This window comes from Erinaceus europaeus, chromosome 17 (genome assembly GCF_950295315.1).
Source record: "Erinaceus europaeus chromosome 17, mEriEur2.1, whole genome shotgun sequence".
Lineage (NCBI taxonomy): Eukaryota > Metazoa > Chordata > Mammalia > Eulipotyphla > Erinaceidae > Erinaceus > Erinaceus europaeus.
In genome coordinates, this window is record NC_080178.1 from 54733306 (window position 1) to 54748285 (window position 14980).

At 47.4% G+C, this 14980-nt stretch overlaps 1 protein-coding gene across 11 annotated transcripts in view; it reads right to left on the reverse strand.

Annotated features, from left to right (window-relative positions):
• The window catches only part of TENM4 (teneurin transmembrane protein 4), a 545270-nt gene that overhangs the window by 162977 nt on the left and 367313 nt on the right, over positions 1 to 14980 (reverse strand). For all 11 annotated transcript variants that reach the window (XM_060176742.1, XM_060176743.1, XM_060176746.1 and 8 more), the window contains 3 exons: positions 10161 to 10331; positions 2110 to 2324; positions 359 to 569 (listed from right to left, as the gene is read on the reverse strand). In XM_060176742.1, coding sequence (XP_060032725.1) covers positions 359 to 569; positions 2110 to 2324; positions 10161 to 10331 — 597 coding nt within the window. The remainder of the gene's footprint in view (positions 1 to 358; positions 570 to 2109; positions 2325 to 10160; positions 10332 to 14980) is intronic.

Consider the following 14980-nt stretch of genomic DNA (forward strand, 5'->3'; position numbering starts at 1 on the left):
AAAGATAATGTGAGTATTATAGAGAGAGACAGAGACATGGCCCCATGGCTGCTCAGCCAGGATCCCACCTCAGTATCAGGCTCCTCTGGGCCTCTAACCATACAGCTTCTGATCCTTTAACCATAAAGCTTCTGGGCCCCATGTGAGGCACAGCAGCTTCTAAACGCTGAGGCCACCCACATGGCCTCTTGCCCCCCCTCCTCACCCACTTCCCCATACCTGCCACCCAATAAGCCCTGTTAGCACAGCCTTAGGCCAGATTCTTGGTGGTTCTACAGCTTATCCTTCATCAGTTCCAGTCCCTGGCCCCTAACTCTCCTCCCATCCAGAGAGACAACACCCCACAGGAGGACCTTACCTATGGTTGTGGTGAGGAAGGAAACCACCTCAGACTCCTTGCCATCATTGTAGAAAGCCAGGTGCCAGATGCCTGAGTCCAGGTACTGGATAAAGCCGGTCTCATGGCTCGTGGGGGGTACGACGCCCCTGGACTGGCGCTGGGGGCCCTCCAGGCTGCGGGCCTCTTGGGTCAGAAGCCTCCTCCCATCCAGCAGCTCCACAAAGTCAAACTGAGGCACAGAGAGTGCAGCATTAGTCAGGGTCTGGCTTGCTGGGCTACCAGGCGGCTTCTCTGGGTTCTCATGGGTAGAGTGGAGCACACCCCTTAGATACCACAAAGAAGACACAGAGCACCTGGAGGGCCACACTAGCTCTTTCCTGCAAGCCCTGTGCCTCTCTCGGGCATGCAGTCTAGTCTGGTGACTACATCCTGTCTCCTCATGGGGCTATCCACAGCACAACACCTACCTTTTCCTGCAATGGGCACATGGTCTGCAGCCCAGCCACTCAATGACCTTGGAGCCAAGTCTACCAGCCATAGCAGAGAGCCACAGGGCCCAGGGCTGGTTCTCTGTAAATACTGTGGATCTGAGGAGCTAGCTTTAGGGGAACTGAGCCGGATTAACTCAGATCAATGAGCACGCAGGATTGCCAGATACAATCACTCATAGATCGCGGCCTGCTAGCCTGAGGTTCCAGAGAAGACAGATAGGGGGATGACACTTGGCTATACTGTCTGTCTAGCTTTCCATTTGCCACTCTATCCAATACAACTACTTATGTATCTTCTCATTAAAAAATCTTAAATCACTACTGGATCGGTAAGACTGATTTGTCCTCAAAATACCTACAGCTGATGCTACTTGCACTCCAAGGCTAGCATGTGGCTTTGACTGGTGATCCGCCAGCCATCCTGGACCAGGTACCCCGCCCCCCATATTTATTTATTTATTATTTGATAGGATAGAGAGCTGTTGAAAAGAGAGAAGAGGATAGGAAAAGAGAAAGAGAGAGACTTGCAGCATGACTATGCCATGTGTGAAGTTTCCTCCCTGCAGCTGGAGGCTGGGGACTTGAACCCAGGTCCTTGTGCATTGCAACAAATGTATTCAATCAAGTGAACCACCACCAAGGCTGGTCACTTGAAGACAGAAACTCAAGCCTGTCTCACTCCCTGTTGCATGCTTTTAAAATGCAGGCCACGTTTCCTTTGGAGACTAGGTCAGAGGACAAAGACTACTGAGAGATTTCTGAATTTTTGCCTTTTAAAAACTTCATTTATTTATTTTGATTTTTTTTTCTTTCATTGCCACCAGGGTTACCTCTGGGGCTTGGGGCCTACACAACAAGTCTGTTACTCTTGGTGGCCACTTTTTCCTTTTTGTTTACTTGATAGGCAAGAATGGAATTGAAAGGGGAGAAGGGAATAGGGAGGGAGGGAGAGAGAGACAAAGAGATCTGTAGCACTGCTTCATCACTTGTGAAGTTTCTCCCCTGCAGGTGGGGACTAAAAATATGAACCAAGTCCTTGTGCATGGCAGCCTGTACACTCAGCCAGGTGCATGACCACTTGCGCCTTTGAAAAACTTTTTAAAGCCCCAGGTATAACCTTATTCATCTGCAATGCAGAGTCCCAGAGAGGCAAATGGTGAGTGAACTGGAGCTATATGACATATTTTTAAGGCTCAAGGGTCCAGGGTCCATGCATTTGGCTTCTACACTTGGGGTAAAGATTAGAGGGAGTGTGTGGGGGGTACAGATGCCAGTTACCTGTGTGTGTGATGGAGGGAGGCCTTTCCTGCCATAAATGCCCACAAGGGCCGCCTTGCCCAGCGAGACATTGAACTTCAGGTGCACAGGGTGATCTATGAAGACCTGAGATCTCCAGAAAGTGCCTGGAGGGATCTTCTGGGAGGCCCGTCTCCCCACATCGATTTCTCCCGAGTCTATAAAACTGTCCTCTGGGAAGAGACTACTGGGCTTTCCTACCGAGACACAGGGAAGGACAACAAAGAGACCACATTGAACCACAGGAGAAATGAGTGCCAGGGAGTATCCGTGCCAGCACCGGCCAGGCTTGCTCTGCCTGGGGCTCCACTCTACCAGCCCCCATCGTCCCCCACCTCAAGAAACGTGCACATCCAGACTTTGTCTTCCTGAGGATGCACAAATTGTTTTGCTAAAAATACACATTCCTGCAGAGCAGTATGGGTCCTTCCCAGGGGCCATCTGTTTACTGCATAATCCACAGCTTGTTAAGATATATTTTGATCCTAAAAATAATAATTGGTGGTCACATGAGACTTGCTTGGCATGTGTGTAAAAAGCAGACAAGCTAAGACAGAAGGAGTAGGTGCCTTAGGTATGAACTGGGAGCCAAGTTCTGAGGGTGTGTGTGTGTGTGTGTGTGTGTGTGTGTGTGTGTGTGTATGTGTGTGTGTGCATTTTGGGAGAAGGGAAAGATGAAGAAGTACATACTTTGGAAGGGAAGACACATTTCTAGAAAAAAGAGTCTCTGAGCATCATTTTTGGCTAATATGAGCAAAACTGAGGGAGCTGCTTTAGGTTCAGGCATAAGGGTTGTAACTCTTCTGGCAACCTCACCAGTCTTCCAAATTTGTCAGTTGCATGGAACAGGGGTGGGGATGGCGGTGGATTCGGGAGTTATGATTTCTTGCCAGCTCTGTCACCAGTTAGGAGAGCCACAGCTTCCAGGGGCTACCCTGAGTGTCAGGAAGCAAGGTTGCTTATAAAACTTCCTCTGTTAGTAATCAAATACACTTGCATGCAAAGAAAGAAAACAACAAACAAACCATAAAGCAGAACTTGCTGACAGACCTCAGGCTTTTGAAGAGCCTAAGGGGACAGATGGGGACTCCAGGGATGTGACAAGGACACCCCAAGGACTCTGAGGAGCCAGTATCAGGTCACCAGGCACATATCACTGCAAAGTTTCCATTGGGTGCCCTAGTTCTGAGGCCTGCTGGACTCTGAGCTGTTGGAAGGGACACTTTAGAGACTAGAAATCCATTTGTAAAGAAAACATGTACATGAGAACATTTTCATAAAACCCACTCAGGGAATCAGAAATTAAAAATCCCTCTTTGTTTTCCTCTTAGCTTTGGAAGATCCCTTACCAAGCACATTTGAGGTTGAAATAGAGCTTGGCAGGGCATTGTTGCTGCCATAAAATATTTTACTGTTTCAAATAATAAAATTCAATTTAAATCCTAAGCCTCTCCATATGGTATCATTCCCTCCTCACTCCTATAGAAGCAGAAACATCAGGGTTGTTTTTTTTAACTCCAACCCATTCAATGTTATTTTAATTAAAAATATGTCAAGAACAACAACAACAACAAAAAGTTGAGATGTGTGCTCTTGATAAAAGTACCATCACTACCCCCATGCTATCATTAGAGCCTGCATGTTTTTCCTGTATGGAAGGAGTGTGCCACAGACTTTTATCTTAAAACACAGAAACATTATCACCCCGGGCTGGGAGGTGGCACACCCAGTAAAGCCTATGCTACCATGCTAATGAATGTGGCCTCAAGTGCCCAATCCCCACCTGTAAAGGGGAAACTTCAGTGGTGAAGGTGTTTCTCTTTCCCTCTCCCTCCCTATCTCCCATTCATCTCTCAATTTCTCTCTGTACTAGAAAATAAAGAAATATTTTTTAAAATAAAAATACACAAGACAAAAAGAAATGCATAGTAGTTATTCCAAGTTCAAAAGCAGGAGCCACATCTACAAAGGTGTGAGAGAACTGTTTCATAGTTTGCCTTGTTGTTTGGCAGTCCCCAAGACAACAGTCCTTTTGAAGGTTAGGTGGAAGTAATACAGCCTTAGACTTAGAAGAAGGGAGTTTGCAACAAGAGCAGGCTGAGTGCTACACTCTTGACTCCCTGAAACTACATAGCTAGAAGCCCAGGAAAGGTCCTACCAAGGACTCATTCAGCTCTGGTGGGAGGAGGTGGGAGGCAGAGCTGAGGGAGCTGAAAATTGTCTGTATTCAAATAAGTCCCTGAGAACAAATCATGAAAAACTTCCCCTACACTTGGGGGTGCAGGCAGGGGCTGGCACAGCTCACTGTCCCCCTGGGAGCTTGGTTTTAGGAAACAGCTGCTGTGTCAGCTAAGTTCTATAGCCTCAAGGGCCCAACACCAAGCCCACTGATGCTCTGGAGGCCTGCAACAGCACTGGCCAAAGTCGGTTGGCTCTTATCCCAGTCTGGCCTAGGGGAGGAAAAGAGGGAGAGGGAGAGGGAGATGGAGAGGGAGAGGGAGAGGGAGAGGGAGAGGGAGAGGGAGAGAGAGAGAGGGAGGAGAGAGAAAGAGAGAGAGAGAGAGAGAGAGAGAGAGAGAGATCTTTTCTAGAACATGTATGTTTTACCTAGGCAGGTCAAAATGGGAGGAACACATTGTCCTTGGTGTGTATAGGATACAATACAAGCTGGTCTAGGGCATACCTCCAGCCATGACCTTGACTGTCCAGGTTGAGTCAGTGAGCGCCCCCCCCACCCCAACCTGGACCTCCTACTCCCCTCCTCCCTCAGCTGTGGTTCCTAAGTGATCTCTGTGTTTTAAGCCATCCCATCTAGATCTTTCCATAAGGGGTCAGGGCCAGATTACAGGCAAGGTTTGGGAGGGGAAAGGGGATCCCAGATCCCAACTTGAGAAGTAAACTTTTATTATCTGCCTCCAACAAGTTTATCAGAGGGATGAAAAAATGGGGCTTTGCAAAAAGAAAAGAAGCTACAGCCCACCAAGTTCCTCTTCCTAGTAGGAAATAGGCATAAGACTGGTTCAGTTAAGGGTTATGAAATATGAGCCTTTTTGGATCCTTACTGCCTTGCTCTTGTAAGAGCCTCTAAACTGACATTCTTTGTAATTAATTCTGAGCACCAAGTCACGAGCTGTGGACTCTAGGCTAGAACTGTCCCACTAAGAAACTAGTTTACTCACTACAAAATCCACCTGAGTTGTGAGAGGGCAGAAGGCAGGGGCAGTCAGAGGAGAACTGTGCTTACAAAGTTCTTTTAAAATGTATATTGGAGACCTACGTATTAGGGGAAAATAGTAGTGATCATCATAAAGACAGCATTCCTAGGGCTGGCTGGCATCTGCTGAGTTCCAACTATATGCACAGCCCCATGACCTGAGTCGGTTCAGTCAGTTCTCAGGCTGGTTTCATGCCTGTACCAAGGCCTTGGATGCTTAAGAAACCAACTAGAGATGGAGCCATTTGGGGTCCTCCTTCATTTATTAGAATATGGCTTCTTAGGGCATTTAATAGATTTGTGCTCAATTGAAGCTACATTTTTTTTTCCAGTGGTGGCAGGGTACACTGACCCTCAACTGAATTCAGTCCCAGCAAGGTTAGTACAGGTCAATAAAAGGTCCACTGAGGAACTTTCTAGAGCCTGTTTGTGGTATAAGAAGGTGACAATTTTTATCAAGCAGAAAACTTCAAAAGGGACCCAAAGTTAAAGGACAACAGTGCTCATAAAAAACAAACCTATATAGTCATCAGGTGTCCCATAGACTGGACAAAGACACAAACTCTGGGGGAAGGACCCCCCACACACACAAGAGCTCCCATTAGTTTTCAGCCTCAGCCTCTGGTAACAGTCCTTCCCTTTGTAAAGATGCACAAATCCATCCTTCCTGGATCAATGCTGTGCAAATCAGCAACTGTAGCTATAAAAGAAAATTCTCAACAACTTGCTGAAATGATTGGAGAGCTCAAGCAAATCAGGGAGCTCTGGAAGAGCTGAAATTCTGTGTCCCTCCCTGTCAATCAGTTCTCACTTCCTTGAAGATCTTGCTACATAAAGTCAAAATTCCTAATCAGCTAACATTCTCCCCCTTCTGCTACCTTTTATTATTATTTTCTTTTGAATTCTTTTCAATGTAACAATTTGCACAAAGAATCCTTTAGTTTCCTTAGCAACTGTTTGAAATTTATTTGGTTATCGAAATAAGTTATTCCATTTTAAAGCACACAGCTGAGCCCTGCATACAGCAATTTGCATAGTTCAAACTGATGGCAAATTTTGATTTCACTACAGAAAGAAGAAAGGGAAAAAAAAAAAACTACCCCTGGCCCACCAGTTCAGCCATCAGAGAGCTACGTTTCTTCAGGGCCTCCTCCCTCCATTAATGCACAGCATAAGTTCTAGGTTGGGGGTAGATAACATAATGATTATGCAAAGAGATTCTCATACTTAAGGCTTCGAAGTCCCAGATTCAATCTCCCTGCCCCTCATCCACCACTACCACTGTAAACCAGAGCTGAGCAGTGATCTGGAAAAAAAAAATCTGGGGGCCGGGTGGTAGTACACCAGGTTAAGCACACATGGTGCCAAGCACAAGGACCAGCCTAAGGATCCTGGTTTGAGTCCCCAGTTCCCTACCTACAGGGGGTTCTCTTCACAAGTAGTGAAGCAGGTCTGCAGGTGTCAATCTTTCTCTCCTCCTCTATCGATTTCTCTCTGTTCTATCTAACAACAAGAACAGTAATAACAACAATAACAACAACAATAAAACAACTAGGGCAACAAAAGGGAAAAATTGTCTTCCAGGAGCAGTGGATTTATAGTGCAGGCACCTAACCCCAGAAATAACCCTGGAGGCAAAAAAAAAAAATCTGGCAGCTTCACTGAGGAAAAATACAGTATTTGGTTTGTTCTGTGACAACCACCTTGGTTACAGTCACTGTGAAAATGTATTATAAATGCCAGTTTGGTACTATTCATAGAGCTATGATAAATACTTGAAACACTGGACTTGCCGAACATTTCAATATATATATATATTTCTTTAAGAATCTTAAAAAAAAAGTCCCCCAGAGCTTTATATGATCTTTGAGGGGAAGAGTCATTAGTCTGGATCTCTGAAATGCTGATGGTTGATACAGGTGAGTTTGGGATTAGAACACATGAGCAGTGCCTTCACGCCACTCATTTTTAAAAAGGCAGGTGCCGTCTATTTAAAGCCAGAGATGAGTAACTGTTGAGCGTTAACAAGCCAACAAATGGCAGGGCCAGGATTTGAACCCTGGACTGCCTGGCTCTAAGGCCCATTTCTGTTTCTTTCACTATGCTCTGCTAATCCCCCAGCTCTGTGGGACAGGGATTCTAATCACAATTCTGGAGTTTGGCTCCTCTCTCTCTCTACCCCCTCAGAATGGGCAGGAAATGTAAACCCACATCAGGCTTAAATGTGTTGCTGCTCAGAGAGTCTAAGGAATCAGGCCTTTAATATCACAGTTAAAAATAAAAGCAAGTAGACGTTGGTATGGTATTAAGTGCCATGTGGTATCACATAAACTAGGAAGCTGTGTCTTCTGTTACCCAGATGGATGTGGATGTCTTTGCCATCTCATTAATTGCTGCTGATGGTGACCCTCTTCCAGCTCTGCCTGGCATTTTTAGGGGGTTGTAAACAGGACTTACATTTGCATTAGAAATGACAGATAATCCCTTTAAGCAAAAAAAAAAAAAGTACTCCAGTTCAAGTAAACCAATAAGACTGTGAAATTTTATCTTGTCTTTTATCTGCACCTCCTGCTCCTTGGGAAAACAAAATGAAACAAAACCAAAACAACTCACACACTAATTTCATTATAGGGGGAGATGTTTTGATAGCTCTAACTCCTGTTTAAAGAAAGCTTGCTAGAAAGCACGGAGGAAAGAAAATCTATTGTGCTTAACAAGACCCCTTACCAAGGCCTTCAGGGTAGAATGTATCTTAGATCTGCTGAGCTAAAGATGGTCTTCATTTATGGGGTTCACCTACAGGATCTGATAGTAGAAATAGTCGTGCACATCATAAGTCAACAGGCAAGAAGGACCATGGACAAAGCCAACCTGAGCATTCTGGAGAGACATCTGTTTGGTCCTATGATGACATTATTGCTCAGATCAGATGCAGACCCTGTCAATTTGAATATACCTTAGAGATAATTTAGGTCAATAACCTTTTGAAGAAGAAAATGAAATCCAAAAAAAGAGAGAAGATGGCTATTTGCTTAAGGCCATTTCAAAGGTCAGTGGCAGCAGAAGGACTTGCACTCTCACCCAATGTCCCATCCATGTTTTTTCCATCACCAATGAAGGGGCAAAGCAAGTGTCAATTATTCAGTGGTCTAAGGCTTATAAACTTTGTGAGGGAGGAGGCTGGCTTTGCCTCTCAGAATAGGCAATAGGAAGCAGGGTTTCTGATTTGGCTTTGCAGGAATACCCCCATCTTGACTATTCCTAAAGATGACCCTCCGCCAAGAGTTGAGTTTAACCTTTAAGAACATTCAGAGGCCGTGAGCACCGGTCCTCTGACCTAGCATGCTCCTTTTAAACCCAGCTGACTCCTGAACAGCAAATCCTTGAAAGAGTAGGAAGCTCAGAAGCCATGGCCCCAAAGTGAGCAGGAAGGAGAGGACAGAAGATGGAGGGGATGCATCTAGAGCTACTTTCTAGACAAAAGTGACACCAGAGAGGCAGACCCCAGCAGCTGCTAGGGGAGGGGCATGGCCCCCACAGACCTACTGCTTCACACATCCTTCCTAGCACCACTTCCCATGGATCTCCATCACTCTTGACAGTAGAAAAATCAGTGCTGATGGCATGTGGGAGAGACCCTTCTCTTCAGAGCACAAGTTTATGGTGGGCCCATTCAAGAGCACCACACTCAATATGTCACTATGGCTTCATCATCCACAGGAAGTGTCCACGTCTCTGTGGATGGGACTTCTCATCTATCTCTCTTGCATGGTCTGGTGTCCTTGGGGCAATTTATGGAGACACCAAGCACCCTCAAGTCACACCACCAACGCCATTCATCACTGGCTGTGTGACTATGGTCAGGTGACATAATTCATGTGACCTTTAAGTTTGAGGGCTGTTGCTTTGCTTTTGCATTTAGAATTAGTATACCTCATTCCCACCACATCACAGGGTCTCTGTGAGGATTCAATGTGAGGCACTTTTGAAACAAGTTGTGTGCAGGCAATAACAAGTATTGTTGTTGCCTAAGAGGGGGACAGGGGCTTAAGAAACATAAGGTTACTTGTTTAAGGTCACTTGGTTGCTAAAAGCTAGAACACCCAAGCTGGTAGCCTCACTACACTATGAGAGTCTGGGGATATTTATCTTCCTTCCTTCCTTCCTTCCTTTCCTTCCTTTCCTTCCTTTCCTTCCTTTCCTTCCTTTCCTTCCTTCCTTCCCTTCCTTCCCTTCCTTCCCTTCCTTCCTTCCTTCCTTCCTTCCTTCCTTCCTTCCTTCCTTCCTTTCCTTCCTTTCCTTCCTTTCCTTCCTTCCCTTCCTTCCTTCCTTCCTTCCTTCCTTCTTTCTTTTCTCTTTTTCTCCTGTCTTTCTACTCAGCTATGGCTTATGGTGGTACCTGTGATTGAACCTGGGACCCTGAAATCTTAGGCATGACAGTCTTTGGCATGGTCATCATACCATATTCAGGGCCCAGAATCTGGGCCTATTTCAGTGATAGCACTTCATCTACCCATCTTGCCAAACTGGCTCCCAGAGATGTCCCACAAGCCCCAGCCTTGCTCCCACACAGTTAGTCACCCCAGCAGCGAGAAATCTCCAGATGCTTCCCCAGAGGCATGAGATGGGACAGTGAGGGGTGAGGAGTGGAAGGCCTGAGTTCTACCCAAGCCCCACCATGAGTGAACAGGAACTGCAATGGAGACACAGGTTGATAGGTGGCCTCGGGATGGAGGGAGCACTCGAGCATGGATGGAAGTCCCCCTGGCTCAAAGGCAGACACAGAGGATTCATGACACGGACAACACAGCAACCCTACCTTCTGCGGCTCCTTTGCCTTTCCTGTCAGGGATCTCTAACCCAGTGCCCCCTGAGGGATACAGGGAGGCGTCGGTTGGCACAGGCCAACTGCTGGCTGTGTCCTCCGTGATTTCATACATCTGCCCCTCCATCGGCTGCAGGTGCCAGTTTAGGCCAAACAGGTGCATGGCTGTGGTGAGCAATGAGAAAAGTCATCTTTTTCTGTTGGAGGTGGACACAGGACTCCCCAGCCATGGGAAGGGGAGACCAGGGGTTGGGGGGTGCATAATGGGGGTTTATCTCAGTTCAGTTCCACAGCTGTCTCTGAAGGGTAGCAGGACAGAACTGAGCCCTCCAAAGGAGCTAGGGACACTGAAGCAGGGCCCCTGCTTATAGGGCTCATTCAGGTATAGTGGGGATGTCCTGACTTTTTGCTTTCAATAAATAACAATCTGGGTGAAAAAGCAGCACATGGGGTTAATTTCCTGCTACAGAGACCACATTCCCACAAATAAGCAACCAAGTCCCCCAACTCAGGGCTCTATCGGGAGGCAAGCAGGCAGAGCACAGGAACAGCTTACAGAGTCGGAATGCTAACTGGCTCTCGAGTGGATGAAAAGATTCCGACACCACTCCCAATACGAGAAGTGTGAGTGAAATGCCAAGATGCTCTCTGGCACAGATGACCTGGCAAGGAAAGAAAGGCTGGCAACACACTGGAGCTGGTGCTGGCAGAGGATGGTAACTGAACACTCTCACACTCCGATGGTGTGAGCATAAGCTCGTGCAAACCCTGTAGAGAGCAGACAGACATAAGCTCTCAAACCGAAAACACGCAAACTTTGGTGGTTATCTTTGGGAAAGAGGAGGGTGGGGATACGGAACTGGTGGTGGGTGTGGTATGGAAGTATACACTACAATATTACAGGAAGTCAGGGAAATCACAGTTATAAAATAAAAAGGCACAAGGACCTATGCAAGGATCTTGGCTCCCCACCTGCGGGGGGTGGGGTTCACAATTGGTGAAGCATGTCTGTAGTTGTCTCTCTACAGGTGTCTCTCCCTCTCTATCTCCTCCTCCTCTCTCAATTTCTCTCTGTCCTATCTAATAAAATGGGAGGGAAAAAATGGTCACCAGGAACAGTGGATTTGTGGTGCTGGCACCAAGGCCCAGCAATAACCCTGGAGACAAAAAACATACAAACAAAAAAGACTATCATCTACTAGAAAAGAAAAGAAAAGAAAAGAAAGGGGGCAGGTGGTGGTGCACCTGGTTGAGTATACATGGTATCATGTGCAAGGACCCAGGTTCAAACCCCCCCCATCGGTCTGATGTGTGCTTGAGCATGGATGGCTGACCGCCCCCCAAAGTTCATCTGTCATTCTCCCCCTGGCATGCTTGCCTTGCAGTCGAGCAAGATGTGGCAAGAGTACGAGGGGGAATTCCAACTTTCCTATTAGTCTCGCCACATCAAGCCACCCCTACGCCCTTCTGGTGGGCTTCACCTTCCTTATATTTCCCTCTTCCTGCATCACCATCCATACCCTCTCATTGCTTTGCTCTCTTTTCCCTTATAAGGAGATACTGACCTCATTGGCCAGCTTGGCTAATTCCCCTGCACAGCTACCCCTTTATAAACTTGTAACTGTGTCAATAAAGATGTTCCGTTCCCTGCAACCATGCCCTAAAAGAGGTTTGTGTATCATCTGCTGCCATGATAAGCTAGAAGACCCTTTTAGCAAACTCGCTCCTGCCTCGTTCCCCCCCAACAAATTCCGACATCTGGCACCCGACTGCAGGGCACCTTTCCCCCACTGGGAACATTCCACAAGGCAGAAGAGGCCCGATGGCTATCAGGTGAGTTACCCGAGTTCCGGACTCGGGATATCAGGCTCCCGATCCCTCAACAGCCCCAGTCTGTCAAGGCACTCCAGGTCCATTATTTTCTATCCCTTTAATTTCCGAAGTAAGGGAACCGTTGCGAGGGACATGATATGAGATGTGATAATTGAGATTCTCTGGCCAGGGCACTCCCTGGCGTGATTCAAAGGTCGTGTCCCCTCTGTCTGTCCCCTTCCGTGTACGGGTGGTGACCTGCTTCTCATCTCTCCTCTTAAAATCAGAGGTCAGGCTTGCATCTAGGGAGTGTATGTTGGGCAGCCCCAAAGTGCTTCTTTTTCCGCCTATCACGGGCAATCTTCCAAAAAGCCAATGGAACCCCCAAGTTAGGTGCCTCTGTGCCCTCCCAGAAATCCACGGTATTAGGATCTCTAGCAAACCAGCCCTTTCTTTCTGGGATGTTGTCATCTGAGTTGCTCCCTGGCTGTCCACAGATAACATCTACAAATTGAACACCTGGGTCCGAGTAGTTCACTTAGCTCACAAAGAAGAAACAGAGAGAATTCTTGAGCTCCCTTTACATTTCATGGCCATTGTCATGGCTCTCCACCAATGCACCAACCCCACCGAATCAAAGCCCCCTGCCCCAGACAACAAGCCATCCCCCACTAGTGGAAAGGCTGAATCACACTCTGAAAAGAGGGATTATGACCCACTGTCCATAGAGGCAGTGACCCATGAACTTAAAGATCAGATTGCTTGTCTTGCTGAGGCCTACAAGGCACCTCAGACCCCTACGGACCCACTCTATCAGAATCAAAATATCCTCCCCTGCCTCCTTATGCTGAGCGTTTTGCCCTCTCTCATGATCCCCTATCTTTGCCGGCAGATCCACCTTCTGACACAGAGTGTCTGTGCCGCCTCTGCGATCAGAACCTTTGCGACAATCCCGTCTTGACCATGTCTGTTAATGTGATTCTTAACCACCAGAGACCCCTCCCCTGGTACCCCTACAGACACCTTAGGGAACTCCGACAAGCTATAAAGGAGGAGGGCGTCCACCCCCCTTGGACCTGCTCCATCCTTCAGGGCCTAGTCCAAAATCTGAACACCCCACAGGACTGACGAGATGTGGCCCGAGCCACTCTTCCAGATCCCCTGTTTTTACAATGGGAAGTGTTCTTTAGAGACAAATGTCTCCAGTAGAGCCAAAGAAAAGGACAAATGTGGCACAATTGGGATTTTGAAGCCCTTTTCAGAACAGGATGATGGGAGACCAGCCTCCAGCAGGCTGGGGCTGCAGTCCCTCCTGGTTATTTTGACCAAGTCCGACTTTGTGCCCTCCAAGCCTGGGATCACCTTAGCCCTTCTCAGGGTGTGGCTCCCTCCTCTCTGGCCTCCAGTAGGTAGGAGCCTGATGAGTCTTTGACAAAATTCATTATCAAAGTTAGGTCCACACTTGAGCATAAAATTCCCGACCCAGATACACAAGACCTCCTCCTGCGCTGCTTACTATGGGAAGGGATGTTACTAGACTTTTGTCAAGCTTTCCAGGGTCTTAAGAATGAGCACGTAGACCACTGGATTGTGGCTACACAGAATATAGGCTTCCGCTCCCACCAGGCTGCCACCATGGCCCAGGCATTTGCAGTGGCATTAGAGGAACAGAAGGGAAAGAGGGTTGTTTCCAGTGTGGGAGCTCAGACCATTGGCGGAAGAATTGTCCCAATCCCAACCCAAAAAGGGGTTCTAGTGCCCCGCTTTCACTATGTCCGAGATGTCAGAAGGGTTATCACTGGAAAAGGGACTGCTGTGCCAAAAATGGCATGCTTCTGCCACCTTTAAACTAGTTAAGGGGAAAACCTAAGCCACACCACCAAGAGGGCCAGTAGCTAGTGCCAAGACTTACTGGGTAACCACGATAGAAGATTACCATCCCACCATAGATACTGGAACAGATAAAACCATCCTAAGATGGCAAGAGGTGCCCCTCCAGTGGGCACTGACCCCAGGACCCCATCTAGTGGGAGTAGGTGGGGCCTCCCAAGCTTTCATCACCCAGGATGCCCTCACCTGGGAGGACCCAGATGGTACCACAGGGCACATTCGCCCCTTGGTGGCTGATGTAGGCACTAATCTATTGGTAAGAAACTTCCTTGAGGCCCTCAATGTCATTGTGATGACTAGTGAGGACCTCCATAATCGAGGTCTGCCTCATCCCCCTCTATCCAGCCGTCACCACCAATCCTTTTAGTCACTGCTAGCTTTAAAACTCCCTGCCTCAACTGGATCTCCAATGATCCAGTCTGGGTCAAGCAGTGGTCTCTGCCTAGGGAGAAATTGTCTGCTCTTTTTTTTTTTTTTTATTTTTTATCAGGGGAGAGTGCGAACGCAGAAATTGTCTGCTCTTAAAGAGCTGATCCAAAAGCAACTTGCTCTAGGGCACATCCACCATTCTTGTAGCCCTTGGAATACCCCAGTATTTACCATGCAGAAAAAATCCAAAAAATGGTGGTTACTTCAAGACCTCCACGTGGTCAATAAGACAATGGTTAGTGTGCTTTACCAAAGGCATGGACCCTTAGAGTGGCTGCACACCCCTGTGGGCAACATTCCCCACCTTTTAACAGACTAGATGCTCTTGCCTCTATGATTCGCTCAGGCAGACAGCCAGCAATCCAAGTATTGGGAAAAGAGCCTGATGGCATCACCACTCCCTTCTCCCTCTCCAACATGCAATGGCTGTTATGTAACCACGCCCACATTGCAATCAGCCAGATGGGATTCCCAGGACAATTAGATAACCAGTACCCTTAAGACAGATGAACTTCGGCCCTCCCCCATCTGCCCTGCATGGGCCCCAAACTCTTCCAGGACTCCTCTATCCCTAACGCGACCAACATCTTCACAGATGGTGGAGCCTGGGTAGCCACTGCAGTCATTTATTATGACCCTGACCATCCCCCCCAGATTATTTTTGAAAAACTCCCTGACAGTTC